General features: G+C 44.4%; 1 protein-coding gene across 6 annotated transcripts; it reads right to left on the reverse strand.

Annotated features, from left to right (window-relative positions):
- Positions 1-676: 676 nt before the first annotated feature.
- atp6v1ab (ATPase H+ transporting V1 subunit Ab) lies at positions 677-18,903 on the reverse strand. Of its 6 annotated transcripts, none has more exons than XM_035741891.2 (15): positions 18,647-18,903; positions 13,198-13,294; positions 12,839-12,967; positions 10,314-10,528; positions 9,832-9,969; positions 9,593-9,744; positions 8,671-8,833; positions 8,461-8,569; positions 8,212-8,334; positions 7,969-8,083; positions 7,795-7,858; positions 7,386-7,589; positions 7,023-7,117; positions 6,756-6,927; positions 677-1,635 (listed from the first exon to the last, which is right to left on the reverse strand). In XM_035741891.2, exons 2-15 carry the CDS (start codon positions 13,277-13,279, stop codon positions 1,543-1,545), a joined length of 1,854 nt encoding a protein of 617 aa, XP_035597784.2. In that variant the 5' UTR covers positions 13,280-13,294; positions 18,647-18,903; the 3' UTR covers positions 677-1,542. The 6 variants fall into 6 exon arrangements, with proteins under 6 accessions (XP_035597784.2, XP_052339651.1, XP_052339652.1 ...); XM_052483691.1 differs by lacking the exon at positions 18,647-18,903 and adding an exon at positions 18,226-18,249; XM_052483692.1 differs by lacking the exon at positions 18,647-18,903 and adding an exon at positions 16,304-16,326.
- Positions 18,904-19,041: the final 138 nt, after the last annotated feature.

Raw genomic sequence — 19,041 nt, forward strand, 5'->3', positions numbered from 1 at the left:
CTGGTAGCGCCTCCACGCTCTGGACACTACGCTGACAGACACAGCAAACCTTCTTGCCACAGCTCACATTGATGTCCCATCCTGGATGAACTGCACTACCTGAGCCACTTGTGTGGGTTGTAGACTCCATCTCATGCTACCACTAGAGCGAAAGCACCGCCAGCATTCAAAATTGACCAAAACATCAGCCAGGAAGCATTAGGAACTGAGAAGTGGTCTGTGGTCACCACCTGCAGGGGTGTCTTGCTAATTGCCTATAATTTCCACCTGTTGTCTATTCCATTTGCAAAACAGCATGTGAAATTTATTGTCAATCAGTGTTGCCTCCTAAGTAGACAGTTTGATTTCACAGAAGTGTGATTGACTTGGAGTTACATTGGCTAAGGTGTATGTAAACTTCCGACTTCAACTGTATGTACATTACTTTTAGTGACTGAAATGTTGTAGTTGAGGGGAATGCACGTAGCAATACTAGTTTAAACAGCAGCACCAGACAAATCATTTACTGTCACTCTTACACTACATGACTGCATCTGATCTCTGTGTTCACTACTACCATTGTTGGTACGGCACACACAAACTATCAACGTATCATACACCAGCAGCAATCTCTTGATTACACGTACAGAACATGCAGAGAAGACTGACATCTACTGAATCACACACAGTCACGACATTCACCATTTTGTTTTGTTGCTTTATTTTGTTTTACATTTTATTCTTTGGGACTCAAACACTTATCCTATTTTTTTTATTTAACTAGGCAAGTCAGTTAAGAACAAATTCTTATTTACAATGACGGCCTCCCCCGGACAAACCCGGACGACGCTGCTGCCAATTGTGCACCGCCCTATTGGACTCCTAATCACGACCGGTTGTGATACAGCCTGGATGAGCAGTGGAAAGGAGAGGACAAGAGAGCCCACCTCTTACACACGTACAAGACTACACCACGTGAATCACTATCATAAGAAAAACAACAAACAACCAGCCCAGGCAATGTCCACATCACACACCTGCAATAAATAGTCACTCTGCTTAAGTATTTCATGTTAATCTTCTGTACAGATAGAGGGGGTATTGAACTATAATTACATCAACTGACATCGTCAGGTGCACAGCTTGGGCCAGAGACCATGTGTAAAACAAAACGGGGAGGGATGGGCAGTGCAGGGGTTAAGAGTGAGATGAAATGTCCCACACACACACAAAGACATGTAAACATACACACAAAGGTAATGGGGCAGATCTTTGACCATGCTGGGGAAAAGAGAGGCAACATAATACAAGAACACAGTACATTTCCTCCTGTTTTTGCCCACACAGACACACATTGGGTAAACTGATGGCAGGTTGGGTGTAAACACAAGGAAATGGAATGTGAGGCTGCAGTGGAGGTATCTGCAGAGAGGGGGGGCAGATATGCACTGCCCCTGGGATGAGGGGTCGGGGCTCAGTCCTCCAGGCTGCAGTGGAGGTATCTGCAGGGAGAGGGGGAGCGGGGACAGACATGCACTGCCCCTGGGATAAGGGGTCGGGGGCTCAGTCCTCCAGGCTGCGGAAGGAGTTCTGCATGTCCTCCAGCAGCTGGGCGTAGTCAGCCTTGATCTTGGTCTCTCCCTCCTTCACTGGGTCCTATAACAGACCAGAAACAGTAACACAGAGGCTGGGTTCTATAACAGACCAGAAACAGTAACACAGAGGCTGGGTTCTATAACAGACCAGAAACAGAGTAACAGAGGCTGGGTTCTATAACAGACCAGAAACAGAGTAACAGAGGCTGGGTTCTATAACAGACCAGAAACAGTAACACAGAGGCTGGGTTCTATAACAGACCAGAAACAGTAACACAGAGGCTGGGTTCTATAACAGACCAGAAACAGTAACACAGAGGCTGGGTTCTATAACAGACCAGAAACAGAGTAACAGAGGCTGGGTTCTATAACAGACCAGAAACAGAGTAACAGAGGCTGGGTTCTATAACAGACCAGAAACAGTAACACAGAGGCTGGGTTCTATAACAGACCAGAAACAGTAACAGAGGCTGGGTTCTATAACAGACCAGAAACAGTAACACAGAGGCTGGGTTCTATAACAGACCAGAAACAGTAACACAGAGGCTGGGTTCTATAACAGACAATAAACACAGTAACAGAGGCTGGATTCTATAACAGACCAGAAACAGTAACACAGAGGCTGGGTTCTATAACAGACCAGAAACAGTAACACAGAGGCTGGGTTCTATAACAGACCAGAAACAGTAACACAGAGGCTGGGTTCTATAACAGACCAGAAACAGTGTAACACAGAGGCTGGGTTCTATAACAGACCAGAAACAGTGTAACACAGAGGCTGGGTTCTATAACAGACCAGAAACAGTGTAACACAGAGGCTGGGTTCTATAACAGACCAGAAACAGTGTAACACAGAGGCTGGGTTCTATAACAGACCAGAAACAGTAACACAGAGGCTGGGTTCTATAACAGACAATAAACAGTAACACAGAGGCTGGGTTCTATAACAGACCAGAAACAGAGTAACACAGAGGCTGGGTTCTATAACAGACCAGAAACAGTAACACAGAGGCTGGGTTCTATAACAGACCAGAAACAGTAACAGAGGCTGGGTTCTATAACAGACCAGAAACAGTAACACAGAGGCTGGGTTCTATAACAGACCAGAAACAGTAACACAGAGGCTGGGTTCTATAACAGACAATAAACAGAGTAACAGAGGCTGGGTTCTATAACAGACCAGAAACAGTAATACAGAGGCTGGGTTCTATAACAGACCAGAAACAGTGTAACACAGAGGCTGGGTCCTATAACAGACCAGAAACAGTGTAACACAGAGGCTGGGTTCTACAACAGACCAGAAACAGTAACACAGAGGCTGGGTTCTATAACAGACCAGAAACAGTAACACAGAGGCTGGGTTCTATAACAGACCAGAAACAGTGTAACACAGAGGCTGGGTTCTATAACAGACCAGAAACAGTAACAGAGGCTGGGTTCTATAACAGACCAGAAACAGTAACACAGAGGCTGGGTTCTAATACAGACCAGAAACAGTAACAGAGGCTGCGTCCTATAACAGACCAGAAACAGTGTAACACAGAGGCTGGGTTCTATAACAGACAATAAACAGAGTAACAGAGGCTGGGTTCTATAACAGACCAGAAACAGTAATACAGAGGCTGGGTTCTATAACAGACCAGAAACAGTGTAACACAGAGGCTGGGTTCTATAACAGACCAGAAACAGTAACACAGAGGCTGGGTTCTATAACAGACCAGAAACAGTAACACAGAGGCTGCGTCCTATAACAGACCAGAAACAGTGTAACACAGAGGCTGGGTTCTATAACAGACCAGAAACAGTAACACAGAGGCTGGGTTCTATAACAGACCAGAAACAGTGTAACACAGAGGCTGGGTTCTATAACAGACCAGAAACAGTGTAACACAGAGGCTGGGTTCTATAACAGACCAGAAACAGTGTAACACAGAGGCTGGGTTCTATAACAGACCAGAAACAGTGTAACACAGAGGCTGGGTTCTATAACAGACCAGAAACAGTGTAACACAGAGGCTGGGTTCTATAACAGACCAGAAACAGTAACAGAGGCTGGGTTCTATAACAGACCAGAAACAGTAACACAGAGGCTGGGTTCTATAACAGACCAGAAACAGTAACAGAGGCTGGGTTCTATAACAGACCAGAAACATATAGGACCCAGCCTCTGTGTTACTCTTAACAGACCAGACATACACTACCGGTCAAAAATGTTAGAACACCTACTCATTCAAGGGTTTTTCTTTATTTTTACTATTTTCTACATTGTAGAAAAATAGTGAAGACATCAAAACTATGAAATAACACATGTATTCATGTAGTAACCAACAACAACAAAAAAAGTGTTAAACAAATCTAAATATATTTTATATTTGACATTCTTCAAATAGCCAACCTTTGCCTTGATGGCAGCTTTGCACACTCTTGGCATTCTCTCAACCAGCTTCAACTGGATTGCTTTTCTAACAGTCTCGAAGGAGTTCCCACATATGCTGAGCACTAGTTGGCTGCTTTTCCTTCACTCTGCAGTCCGACTAATCCCAAGCCATCTCAATTTGGTTGTGGTCGGGTTTGTTGTGGAGGTCAGGTCATTCGATGCAGCACTCCATTACTACCCTTCTTGGGAAATAGCCCTTACACAGGCTGGAGGTGTGTTGAGTCATTGTCCTGCTGGAAAAACAAATTATAGTCCCACTAAGCGCAAACCAGATGGGATGGTGTATCGCTGCAGAATGCTGTGGTAGCCATGCTGGTTAAGAGTGCCTTGAAATCGAAATAAATCACAGACAGTGCTTCATGCTTTACGGTGGGAAATACACATGCAGAGATCATCCGTTTACCCACACCGTGTCTCACAAGGACACAGAGGTTGGAACCAAAAATCTCCAATTTGAACTCAAGACAAATGACAAATTTTCACTGGTCTAATGTCAATTGCTCGTGGTTCTTGACCCAAGCAAGTCTCATCTCTTCTTATTGGTGTCCTTTAGTAGTGGTTTATTTGCAGCAATTTGACCACGAAGGCCTGATTCACAGTCTCCTCTGAACAGTTGATGTTGAGATGTGTCTGTTACTTGAACTGTGAAGCATTTATTTGGGCTGCAATTTCTGAGGCTGGTAACCATAATAAACTTACCCTCAGCAGAGGTAACTCTGGGTCTTCCCATTGGCAAATCTGGTGCAATCCACGAGGAGATGCATTGCAGTACTTAATGCAGCTGGTGGCCACACCAGATACTGACTGTTTCTTTTTATTTTGACCCCCCCCCCCCTATTCAGGGACACATTAGTCACATGTCTGTGGAAATTGTTCCGTTTATGTCTCAGTTGTTGAATCTTGTCATGTTCATACAAATATTTACACATGTTAAGTTTGCTGAAAATAAACATAGTTGACAGTGAGAGGACGTTTCTTTTTTCCTGAGTTTACATGATTCCATGTGTTATTTCATAGTTTTGATGTCTTCAGTATTGAAAATAGTACAAATAAAGACAACCCTTGAAAGAGTAGGTGTTCTAAACATTTTGACTGGTTGTGTATTGAGTAACACAGAGGATGGGTCCTCTAACAGGCCAGACATACAGAGTAACAGAGGATGGGTCCTATAACAGGCCAGACATACAGAGTAACAGAGGCTGGGTCCTATAACAGGCCAGACATACAGAGTAACAGAGAGGCTGGGTCCTATAACAGGCCAGACATACAGAGTAACAGAGGCTGGGTCCTATAACAGGCCAGACATACAGAGTAACCCAGAGGCTGGGTCCTATAACAGGCCAGACATACAGAGTAACAGAGGCTGGGTCCTATAACAGGCCAGACATACAGAGTAACACAGAGGCTGGGTCCTATAACAGGCCAGACATACAGAGTAACAGAGGCTGGGTCCTATAACAGGCCAGACATACAGAGTAACACAGAGGCTGGGTCCTATAACAGGCCAGACATACAGAGTAACAGAGGATGGGTCCTATAACAGGCCAGACATACAGAGTAACAGAGGATGGGTCCTATAACAGGCCAGACATACAGAGTAACAGAGGATGGGTCCTATAACAGGCCAGACATACAGAGTAACAGAGGATGGGTCCTATAACAGGCCAGACATACAGAGTAACACAGAGGCTGGGTCCTATAACAGGCCAGACATACAGAGTAACAGAGGATGGGTCCTATAACAGGCCAGACATACAGAGTAACAGAGGATGGGTCCTATAACAGGCCAGACATACAGAGTAACACAGAGGCTGGGTCCTATAACAGGCCAGACATACAGAGTAACACAGAGGATGGGTCCTATAACAGGCCAGACATACAGAGTAACAGAGGATGGGTCCTATAACAGGCCAGACATACAGAGTAACAGAGGCTGGGTCCTATAACAGGCCAGACATACAGAGTAACACAGAGGCTGGGTCCTATAACAGGCCAGACATACAGAGTAACAGAGGCTGGGTCCTATAACAGGCCAGACATACAGAGTAACACAGAGGCTGGGTCCTATAACAGGCCAGACATACAGAGTAACACAGAGGATGGGTCCTATAACAGGCCAGACATACAGAGTAACAGAGGATGGGTCCTATAACAGGCCAGACATACAGAGTAACAGAGGATGGGTCCTATAACAGGCCAGACATACAGAGTAACACAGAGGCTGGGTCCTATAACAGGCCAGACATACAGAGTAACAGAGGCTGGGTCCTATAACAGGCCAGACATACAGAGTAACACAGAGGCTGGGTCCTATAACAGGCCAGACATACAGAGTAACACAGAGGATGGGTCCTATAACAGGCCAGACATACAGAGTAACAGAGGATGGGTCCTATAACAGGCCAGACATACAGAGTAACAGAGGATGGGTCCTATAACAGGCCAGACATACAGAGTAACACAGAGGCTGGGTCCTATAACAGGCCAGACATACAGAGTAACAGAGGCTGGGTCCTATAACAGGCCAGACATACAGAGTAACACAGAGGCTGAGAAACAGAGACAACACCACAAAGAGACCAAAATACAGATAAACAGCAAGAGAAACACTCAGATGGAGATTACATAGAAAGACAGACAGATCCAGGGAAAACATACATGTACAAGGAGGGAATATAAAACAAGTAGAAAGAAAGACAAAGAACACACACAAAGATGGAGAAACTGTCAGACAGCTGCTGTACCTTGAACTTCATGGAGCTGAGTCTGTAGAGGATCTCTCCCAGGTGTTCTCTGATCATGGACCAGGTGATCTTGTTGTCGCTCTGAGCCGTGGTTTCCACTGCGTGCCGTGCCATGTCATAGAAGGCTATTATGTTGGACAGGATGCCAACAGTCTTATAGAAGGGACAGAACCTGCAGGGAGTTTAAAGGGCAGAGAGTTACAGTTGTAGTCTTTCGGTATTTGCCGGAAATATTTGAGTATGTCAGACAGTGACATTGTGTGTTACCGGTCATAGGGTGTGTAACCGTTCTGTTGCAGGAAGTCATCCTTGAGGAGCTTGGCCACCTCCAGGGTGATCTTATCAGTTTCGGCCAGCGAGGCCTGTCACCAAGACAGCAAGGACAATATTAAGTTCCATCCTCCCTTCAAATTACACAGATCTCAAAACGCTCGGCAACTGGAAATTCATACGCATTCTCCATGTTTCTTTCATCTACTCAGGGAGAAAAGACTTCACAACGAAAGAGAGCACAATGTTATCCCCATAGAAATAAGAATGAATAGAGCAATGATGGCATAATGGGTGGACTGGCGGCCATTGGTTATCCCTGCCTTCTCTTTCTTCACCATGCCCTTCATTCCCCCTCACCTTGCCGACCAGCTGTACGATCTCAGCCAGGTCCTCCTCCTCTTGCAGAATCTCCTTGGCCTTGGTGCGCAGCGGGACGAACTCAGGGAAGTGCTTGTCGTAGTACTCGTCCAGCGCCCGCGTGTACTTACTGTAGCTGATCAGCCAGTTGACTGACGGGAAGTGCTTCCTCTGGGCCAGCTTCTTATCCAGACCCCAGAACACCTGTGTGTGTGTGTGAGTGAGTGAGTGAGTGAGTGAGTGAGTGAGTGAGTGAGTGAGTGAGTGAGAAACGATCGAGGCAGGTAGAGGTAGAGAAAAAGAGGATGAAGATAAGGATTGATAATCCCTAAAGCTGATCTTTATTTCTTTGCTCCATATGTATGAGTGTGGTCTATCAGAGCCAGATAGAAACAGGCTGTATTCATACCTGCACGATACCCAGGGTGGCCGATGTCACAGGATCAGAGAAGTCACCACCAGGGGGAGACACACTGAAGGGGGACAGAATAACAGTAACATGTGGTTATAGCGAGAGAAGAAGCACTCCACTTCTGTCTATTCCAGCGCGGATAGATTGTGTTGGCAGGTTAACTGTACTCACGCCCCCACGATGCTGACGCTGCCCTCTCTCTCTGGGTTGCCCAGACACTTCACCCTGCCAGCACGCTCGTAGAATGATGCTAGACGGGCACCCAGGTAGGCAGGATAACCACTGTCTGTGGACATACACAAAATGTGTCTTCTTTATGACCAGCTATTTAGACCTAGTTCACCCCACTAGCCTTAGAAGTTGTACTTTACATTGCTTTAAATTGTATTTTGGGTGTTACCAGCAGCTACTCACCAGCGGGCATCTCAGCCAGTCGACCAGAGATCTCCCTGAGAGCCTCGGCCCATCGAGAGGTGGAGTCAGCCATCATGCTCACGTTGTAGCCCATGTCCCTGAAGTACTCTGACAGTGTGATCCCTACAGGTACACACAGCAGATAAGTAGGTGATTGGTTAGCGGGTGTGCTCCATGTTTTGGTCTCAGGCCTGCTATTGGTTGGGAGGTGTGCCGTGTTGTGTTCTAGGCCCTGTGATGGGTTCTTACCGGTGTAGATGGAGGCTTCTCTGGCAGCCACAGGCATGTTGGAGGTGTTGGCCACCAGCGCTGTTCTCTTCATGATGCTCTCAGTCTTCCCATCCACCTCCATGGTCAGCTATTGGACAGAAACACTGTCAATCATCCTTACATCCAATTGGAAACAGGCTAAGGGTAATAGTGATGATCATGATAATCCAATAACATAACACCACCAACCTCGGGGAAATCTCGCAATACTTCTGACATCTCGTTCCCGCGCTCCCCGCAGCCTACGTAGACGATGACGTCACTGTTGGAGTACTTGGACAGGGACTGGGAGATGACAGTTTTACCACAGCCAAAAGCTCCGGGGATGGCTGTGGTCCCTCCCTGGACACACCTGGACACAGAGACAGACAGGTAGACAAGCAGAACAGACCAGGGGCAGGGAGATGGAAGCAGTGGTTGAGTATATTGGCAGAAACAGTTAAGAAGTAGTAATGGAGTTTCCTTGAAGCAGAATAGCAAAGACAGATAAGAAAGGACATTCTGATAGAGTCCTTGAAGCAGAGATGGAAGACGAGGAAAAGGTGGAGAGGGAGAGTGGTGAGAGAGTTTCCCAGAAGCAGAGATGGAAGACGAGGAAAAGGTGGAGAGGGAGAGTGGTGAGAGAGTTTCCCAGAAGCAGAGATGGAGAACGAGGAAAAGGTGGAGAGGGAGAGTGGTGAGAGAGTTTCCCAGAAGCAGAGATGGAGAACGAGGAAAAGGTGGAGAGGGAGAGTGGTGAGAGAGTTTCCCAGAAGCAGAGATGGAAGACGAGGAAAAGGTGGAGAGGGAGAGTGGTGAGAGAGTTTCCCAGAAGCAGAGATGGAAGACGAGGAAAAGGTGGAGAGGGAGAGTGGTGAGAGAGTTTCCCAGAAGCAGAGATGGAAAACGAGGAAAAGGTGGAGAGGGAGAGTGGTGAGAGAGTTTCCCAGAAGCAGAGATGGAGAACGAGGAAAAGGTGGAGAGGGAGAGTGGTGAGAGAGTTTCCCAGAAGCAGAGATGGAGAACGAGGAAAAGGTGGAGAGGGAGAGTGGTGAGAGAGTTTCCCAGAAGCAGAGATGGAGAAAGGTGACAGAAAAAGAGGGAAAGGTGGAGTAAGAGAGAGGGGACTCACGGGAAGAGGGCGTCCAGTACTCTCTGTCCGGTCAGCAGTGGGTGATTGGCCGGTAACTTTTCTGTGACCGGGCGAATCTGTCGCACTGGCCAGACCTGGACCATGGTGAACTTCTCCTTCATACCCTCAAACTCCAGCTCCAACACCACATCCTGAAACACACACCAAACCCTCAGTCCAAATACATCAATTTCCACACATGCATTACTATGGATTGAGACGAGGGAGGTGGGACTAACCGAGACGTCATAGTTTCCGGGGGGAGCCACATAGGTGACGGTTCCTCTGTTCCTCGGGGGCAGCATGATCTTGTGCTTGATAAGGGAGTTCTCAAACACCATCCCGTAGATATCACCCCCTGTGATGTGACTGCCCACCTAAGAAAGAGAGAGCGGTGATGAGGGGTTAATGCTGAACAATTCAATATTTTTGTTGTTCAGCATGTGCTCTAAGGCAGGGTTTCCCCAAACTCGGGTCAGGGGGTCCCACGTGGGTGCACATTTTGGTTTTCGCCATAGCACGACACAGTGGATTCAAATAATCAAAGCTTGGTGATGAGTTGGTTATTTGAATCAGCTGTGTAGTGCTAGGGCAAAAAACCCAGGTGGGCCCCAGGACTAAGTTTGGGGAAACTCTGCTCTAGGGTCACTTCAAACTTTGTATAATGTAAACCACGCAACACTTTTATTAGAACATTGACAGAGTAGTAGGACACACCCACCCGTAAGCTCTTGACGGGGGAGAACTCCCATTTTAGGTCTCGGTTGAGGGCTCCGATGTTGACTCCGCGGGGGATGTAGATGCTCTGTGTTAGGTCATTGATGTCCTTTAGGGGGCGCTGGATACCGTCAAAGATGGAGCCCATGATGCCTGGGCCCAGCTCCACAGACAGAGGCTTTCCAGTCCGCAGCACTGGGTCCCCAACAGACACGCCCGCTGTGACGATGCTCAGGAACACACCATGTGTTAATGGATCACGCCTGGGCAAGCATTCTGATCTCGTTCTCAATGATCAGTGCTTTATTTTTACATTGCTGTCCAGCAGTTCTGAATTTGCCATGCCCCTGACTCAACATGCACCTGACTCAACATGCACCTGACTCAACATTTTTCTGTGCAATAGCCTCCTGATTTGAACATTTGAAAAGTGTTGGTGTGTGTACTAGGCTATTTGATTGAATTTGTGTTACAGCACTTTGGTTTCACTAATAAATAAATATGTTGAAAAGGAACCAAATGATCTGTTTGTGTCTTCAGCCCTTTTTAAATAGGATAGATATATAGTCTACAGTATAAGTTGAATGTGATGGTCTGCCTATAACCAGCCTGAGTAGGTTTATAACTCCATTCATATTCATAGATTAAAGAAATGAATTCAATTGGTAATGAGATACTTTCAGGCCACTTAATGCGATGCATGTCTGTTGAATTTGGAAAAATCCTCCTGCACTCGGCCCCCCCAATCTACTCAGCCAATCAGGAGCCGCTACTGCATTGCAGCCATGGCATACTGCATACTTTTAACTAAACGGTATGTGCTAAATAGTATGCAACAATGAGTAAATAGTATGCAGTTTAAGTACGTAGTACACTATTATGGGTATCTGGACATGGCCCGCGTGTACAGTGGCTTGCGAAAGTATTCACCCCCTTGGCATTTTTCCTATTTTGTTGCATTACAAGCTGGAATTAAAATGGATTTTGGGGGGTTGTATCATTTGATTTACACAACAAAATGCAAAATATTTTTTATTGTGAAACAAGACAAAAAAAAAAAACAGAACTTCAGCGTGCATAACTATTCACCCCCCTGAAGTCAATCATTTGTAGAGCCAACTTTTGCAGCAATTACAGCTTCAAGTCTCTTGGGGTGTTTCTCCATAAGCTTGGCACATCTAGCAACTGGGATTGTTGCCCATTCTTCAAGGCAAAACTGCTCCATCTCCTTCAATTTGGATGGGTTCCTCTGGTGTACAGCGATCTCTAAGGCATACCACAGATTGTCAATTGGATTGAGGTCTGGGCTTTGACGAGGCCATTCCAAGACATTTAAATGTTTCCCCTTAAACCACTCGAGCGTTGCTTCAGCAGTATGCTTATGGTCATTGTCCTGCTGGAAGGTGAACCTCTGTCTTCCAGAGATTTGAGACTGGGACAAAGGTTTTCTTCAAGACTTTCCCTGTATTTAGTGCCATCTATCATTCCTTCAATTCTGACCAGTTTCCCAGTTACTGCTGATAAAAAACATCCCCACAGCATGATGCTGCCACCACCATGCTTCACTGTGGGAATGGTGTTCTAGGGGTGATGAGAGGTGTTGGGTTTGCGCCAGACAGAGTTTTCCTTGATGGTCAAAAAGCTTCATTTGTGTCTCATCTGACCAGAGTACCATCTTCCATATACCTGGGGAGTCTCCCACATGCCTTCTGGCGGATACCAAACGTGTTTGCATATTTTCTTCTTTAAGCAATGGCTTTTTTTCTGGCCACTGGTGCCATATTCTTTCCATTTTTTAATAATGGATTTAATGGTGCTCCGTGAGATGTTCAAAGTTTCAGATATTTTTTATAACCCAACCCTGATCTGTACTTCTCCCCAACTTTGTCCCTGACCTGTTTGGGGAGCTCCTTGGTCTTCATGGTGCAGCTTGCTTGGTGGTGTGCCTTTCTTAGTGGTGTTGCAGACTCTGGGGTCTTTCAGAACAGGTGTGTGTGATATATATATATATATATCATACACACACACAGATCATGTGACACTTAAATAAAGTCCACCTGTGTGCAATCTAACTAATTATGCAACTTCTGAAGGTTGCACCAGATATTTTTCAGTGGTACTATTTAAAAACCCCTTTTTTTCATTTCACTTCACCAATTTGGACTATTTTGTGTATGTCCATTACATTAAATGCAAATAAAATCCATTTAAATTACAGGTTGTAATGCAACAAAATAGGAAAAACACTAAGGGGGAATTGAATACTTTTGCAAGGAATTGTATGTACCAGAGAAATAGTTTCAGTAATGAACACATGGGTGATCATGTGTAGGTGTGTACACACACCCCTACCTATCTAAAGGGAGTATATAGACAGTCAGGTACAGTAAAACATTTTTATCCCAAATGACACCCTGCTCCTTTTACAGAACACTTTTACAGTAGTGCACTACGTACGGAATAGGGTGCCATTTTGGGACACCGCCACAGTCAAGTGCAGTAACAGTGCAATATAACCCATTAGGATACATGTCTCCTCGTAAACCTGAATGGTGGCCATGTCTCCCTCCAGCCTGATGATCTCTCCCACCAGCTCACTGTGGCCCACTCTCACCAGCTCATACATGGCCGCTCCCGCCATGGCAGTGGCCGTCACCACTACAGCACAGCCAGGGCACAACACAGGTCAGAGGTCACACAGCAGGCAAACACATGCAAGAGAGACAGATGTGATGTCTAGTCCAAACTTAACCCCCAGATTAGTGTAAGCAATATTAATGGAAACAGCCTAGCCTACTACAACAGATATAGATGGGGCTCGTCATCAGCTAAAACCTTTGAAGGCTAAACAGAGGTACTGGTGACAGATCCATTTGAGTGATAGTGACCTGGGCCGGATACTCCATGGACGTATCCAAACTCGCTCTCCTTCTCCTCATCCCGGATCTTAGGCAGTTTAGACAGGTCCATCCCGACAGGCTAGATCTGCGAGAGAGAAAGAATAATTGAGTGACTGTGTGAATGAGGGCGAAAAAGGAAGATTGTCTCACCCTGTTACTTCAATCTGGGAAGAATGGGGCACAGTTGAAGAATGCTTCTGGTTATTTCGAAGACGGAACGCCACAGTGCTACTTTTAGAACGGTTACACTATATATACAAGTGTATTGATTTGTGTTTTTATGGTTGACTGCATCCCAGACCATAGTGGGTTACAGTCATGGCTGGGACACTTGACCCAGTCATTAGAAGGTCAACAGGCTTTTCATCCAACTCCCTATACATTCATCTAGTCACGAAACATGACAGTGACTTCAATTGTGTACTCCATGTACATTTACATAGAAAGAACCTAAACGTCCCTTGTCTGTCACAAAATTATATTTGAAATTACTACACAGATTGTCCATGGTGTTGGTCCTTCAGCTGGTCGAAATTTGAGACAAAATATCCACAGGAAAGTATTAAACAAACAGACGTCAAACGCAGGTCTGTGTGTATGGCTATTAAGGTGTGTCTGTTCATGACCAAAGGCACGTGCACAAGACCGAAGTGCACACTAACAGGCATTTGCATGGTTTGGAGCATGTGCCAGGTGAAACATTTCTACTGCAGTACCTGTGCTCTTAAGTCAGGTAAACAATACTCTGCCGCGGATTGTCTTCATTTCAGCCTAATGAGTCACCAACCGTACAGACAACCGGCAGAGCAACTGCAAATGTAATTTTATTCAACGTTTTGGCTTTTAAGGAAAAATGTCCAAGATGTTGCAGTGCTTTTTGTTTGACTGTATATCAATAAATATGACGGCTACTAGGATCGTATTCTGTGCAATAACACCAAGTGCATAAATAAGACAAATAGTAGTTAAATAAATATGGAACAGTAAACTGTTCAATAAATCTTTCATTTTGGAGCAAGGTAGCCGACAGCAAAGGTTTCAACTAGAGATGAAATACATCTTTCATTTTGGAGCAAGGTAGCTGACAGCAAAGGTTTCAACTAGAGATGAAATACATCTTTCATTTTGGAGCAAGGTAGCCGACAGCAAAGGTTTCAACTAGAGATGAAATACATCTTTCATTTTGGAGCAAGGTAGCTGACAGCAAAGGTTTCAACTAGAGATGACGTGCAGGGATTTGTAGTCTTGCATGATGTCTACTTTTATGCCAACAACATTTTCAAATCTGAGTAAATGAAACCGAATATACTGATGTCACATTGTCCGAGAGAGATTTACAGTTATCAAAACACAGCCCTTATTTGAAGTGTCTCAAATCCACAGTGGATAAAATGGAGGGGGAAAAACTATTGGAACCATTTCAATGTTTGACTGAGGTTTTATGACATCCACCATGAGGCTAAATTGGCTGGAAAACAATGCTTCAAGAAGCTTTGTTTCCTCCTCACTACCAGCAACTAAAACCCACACCAACTTGGTTAGGGAGTGAAAATAACCATGAACCAAATCAAACAGGGAGACAAAATAAAATGCTTTGTATTCACAACCTTAAAGAGATAAACAGCAGTCTAGCTCTTCCAACATCTCTCATGCCAACTGGAGCATTGGCTCTGCAACTCTTAAATAGGGGTGGGTATAATTTGTGGAACGTTCCAACAGGAATCGGTTCCTAAAAGTTCGTAAATAAGATTTCCAACAACGCATACAAAGTTGTATAGGTGCTGAATAAGAAATCAAATCAAATGTATTTATATAGCCCATCTTACATCAGCTGATATATCAAAGTGCTGTACAGAAACCCAGTCAAAAACCCCAAAGAGCAAGCAATGCAGGTGTAGAAGCACGGTGGCTAGGAAAAACTGTATCTGGTAGACTTGGTAGACTTATGGACAAACATTAAGAATAAGCTACGTGGTGAGTTGATGCCTATTCGGCAGCTAGTAAGCTAGGTGAATTGATCATGCACCTTTGTATGTGTTGCTTGTACTTTAAAGTTTTTGGAAGAGATTCCTGTTGTAACGTTCCACAAATTATACCCACCCTTAAAAAAAAATCACCTCGACTGACGAGGTGACAGGTGCAACACATCCTGAGGATGATTCCAATCAGTGCTCTTCCACAACTAAATAGAACCAGCCTCGAAATCAAAAACCAAAGCCTGTAAGAATACACACTACTAGAGTAGGACCATAACTAAACCATATGATTACACAAAGAAAAATTCCATACCACACATAGGCTTAAAAGTAAGCTTGCTGCAATTGAGACTTGCATATATAGCACACAATCAGAAACAGTCTGCACCAGTTTCCCAAATTCGGTCTTCATGACCCCAACGGGTGCACGTTTTGGTTTTTGCCCTAGTACTACACAGCTGATTCAAATCAGTAAGCGTTAATTTTTTTGAATCAGCTGTGTCGTGCTATGGCAAAAAACAAATATGCACCCCTTGTGGTCCCGACGCCAGACTTTGGGAAACACTGGTCTGCACATACAAATCGCAGTCGGTCTGTTACCATGGCAATAGCACCCCTTACCCGATCTGCAACCATGATGATATCCCAGAGACTACAGCCCAACATGAAGACTCACGACTTACCAGCATCAAAAGTGAGAAATAGGACACACCTCCCCGCTCCCTCTGGACTTCCTTCCCGGTCGATTCTCACCGGGTGTGACGCAGTACGCTAACATTAGAGGGGAGATCCCAGGCAAACATCACTGTATTTCTGTGCTCTTCTCTACCTTATGTGAAGGCTATGCTTCCCTCTTTCCCACTGTCTGTATGCTTCTCCCTCAAATGCTGCACAATAGCCTATGCTTCCCTTTGTTGTTTTCTTCACACACACAATCTGTCGTGACTTAATGTCATCTATACAGGCAGAAAACTGCAGGTGCTCTAACACAGGGGGCTGATGCTTCCTGATACTCCTGCATCTATACTACGGAGATTGAACAACCCCCATCACTCACTCTGTAGACACACACACACACCATTCCTGCTCCAGTGCCCTTACCACCCTGTCGTCCTTACCACAGATAGGGTATTTTCCTCCATGCTAGATGGGTCATCTGTGTAGAAATAGCCCCCCCAACAGGTCTAGTCTGTGGCTGCAGGATACAGACAACAAGGATGACCTCACCAGTGGACAGGACAGACTTAGTAAGCATTTATATGAGTTCTTCAGATGGAAGACCATCTTCTCTTCATCTTAACTTGAATGTTCAATTCCCTTTGGATTACAACAGATTACAACAGGTTCAAACTTCTCTTGTAAAACAAGCTAAAGAACACAGATACAGAAAAAAATAGACTGATTTAATAATTCACCCATCAATCACTTCCATTGTGATTTTGGCATAGAGACTATGAATATATGCATGAGGCATCACATGACTGTGGCACATGACTGGCTAAGTTATATGGGGCCATTTGAAGAAGTGGAAAATCCTAGTGTGGGGAAAGATTGCTGTGCAAGACATACGGAATCACACACTCAGAGTCTGGTCTATAAAAAGCTAGATGAGTGAACTTGAATCCCTTGACACAAGTGTACTTGTCTGGTCTTATAGCAGCCACCTACAAAGCTCAAATCTCTGGTATGATGCAGGCAGAAGTTTCCCTTTAAAACAGATCTAGGATCAGCTTCATCTCCCTAAAGTCAAAACCTTTAAGGGGAAAAAGATTAATGGCAGGGGTAGGGGAAGTAGTCAGTGTAAAACCCAGACATGCTTCCAGGTTCTATGGACTCATTTTAAAATCGAGGATACACTCCCATCACGTGCGTACTGCAATGTTAACGTAAACAATCCGTAGTAAGGAAGGTCTTTCTGTGAGTGTAAAGGTAATAAAACACAATGGACCTTAAGCCTTATAAAATTGTTTCCTTAAGCATAATCAGTTTCGTAATGCAACTAGAGCAAGTGGGGGTTCCAAATTGTTGCATAATCCTGCAAACCCAATAGCTCATACTGAACTTCCTGTTTGAGTTTTAAAATGTTACAAAATAGTGCTAATCCACTCAGTGCATCCTTTGTCACAATGGATTCACATATTTACCAACAACTCCCCACAGGCTGAGATCCTATGCCCCAAAGGGCAAGTCTAGGATCAAGTTCTCTGTTCTCAGTCCTAAAAGCTGCAACTACAACTGGTCCTGAATCAACAATTGGGGGCAATCATCCTCTTAACTAGCTGTTCTTTTGAACTATTCTGTTATTTCTTTGTTGTTAAGATAGAATACAACAAAGGGTGGATCTCATTCTCAATAGTCCTGAAGCTTCCTTTCCCTTCCTTGTTGCATCTCCTTCCTTTGATACTGCACTAATCTATAGCACTAGACAGGTGAAAGAAAAATCCTCAGTGGGATTCCACAATATTGCTTTAACCTATCCTCACTTCTCAGAAAAGTACATTAGATGGAGGGGGGGTAATGGGAACCCACATTAGAATATTGAGATTCACCCAAAGAGGTCATATCCTATGAGCAGACACTTCTGATGGGACATTCAACATCCAAGTAAGGATATGGTGGGGCCCTGATGCTATTTGCATTGAATTATTCTTCCTCCTCTGCACCATCTCCAGCTCATCCTCCTCTTCCGCAGTCAAACAATCATTATCACATGCCAATCTGTCACGAGGATCAAACCAAGGGAATAAAGACCAGCATGGGAATAATAAGTGATAGTTTGATTTACAATACCACATCTCACATGCAGAGTATCTGGATTTGATAACATTTGTAGTACGCCTAATAGCTTACCTGCACTGCCCCAAAGATGTATGTCAAATATAATCACCTTGTAAACACCATCGCTCACGCGCTGTAGGTATCGCCGTTCTTTTAGTTAAATGACACGTATATTCCTGGCCATGTCACAGAAAATAACGCGTTACATTGTAGCTAGTCAAAAAAAATTATCCATCGATCAAATGAAAGACAAATACATTACCTGCTGAGGCACGACTTCTACGCATTTTTTGCGGAATAACACCCGACATTTGAGAAGCTACTCTGCCAGCGATGCAATTTATTTGATTAATCAACCCAATAATGCAAACATGTTTAATTAATATAATTAGCTGCAGTTGATCCATGTTATGTCATTTTGTTCATTTAAATAGGCCTACACTTGAATGAAACACCACGACCAAAAGTAAATGTATTTTCCAATTATTATATGATAAACAATATCAGACTTAGTGAAATAACATGGTTATTTATGCAGTTTCATGGATAGCCATCGTTGGCTACATTGTAGGCGATTTAAAGCGTAGGTCATCTGTCATAATCGCTTGCTCTGCCATTTTGATGCATTTAAAAAATGACATTGCATTTAATCTGATATGATGACAATACAATGAGATAGCTACCTTCAGAAATGAAACGGTCCACCGTCTTGATCCTCTACCTAGAGAAGATGTGTGTCGATCATGCGATAGCAAATGATCAGCTGACTTCATTCACAGCGCTTTGCAAAGCGCAGAAACTCTATGGCGAGACTCACAACCACTGCAAATGATTCATTCCACTGTGGCTCAATCCCACTGCGCGGTCAAAGACTATAGAGGGAAAGACAATAATTTCTCTCGATATTCGTATATAATTTGACATTTAAATAAACACCAACAATAGAACAGAACAGCTGATGAGCAGCATCACAGCATTTTATTCAGCAATTAGAAATGAGGCTCGGATCAAGAAAATATGGAAGGCTCCACAATAGACGGAGGGCAGAAAAACAAACAGTAGAATTGTGTGGTCTTTT

Source organism: Oncorhynchus keta, chromosome 28 (genome assembly GCF_023373465.1).
Source record: "Oncorhynchus keta strain PuntledgeMale-10-30-2019 chromosome 28, Oket_V2, whole genome shotgun sequence".
Lineage (NCBI taxonomy): Eukaryota > Metazoa > Chordata > Actinopteri > Salmoniformes > Salmonidae > Oncorhynchus > Oncorhynchus keta.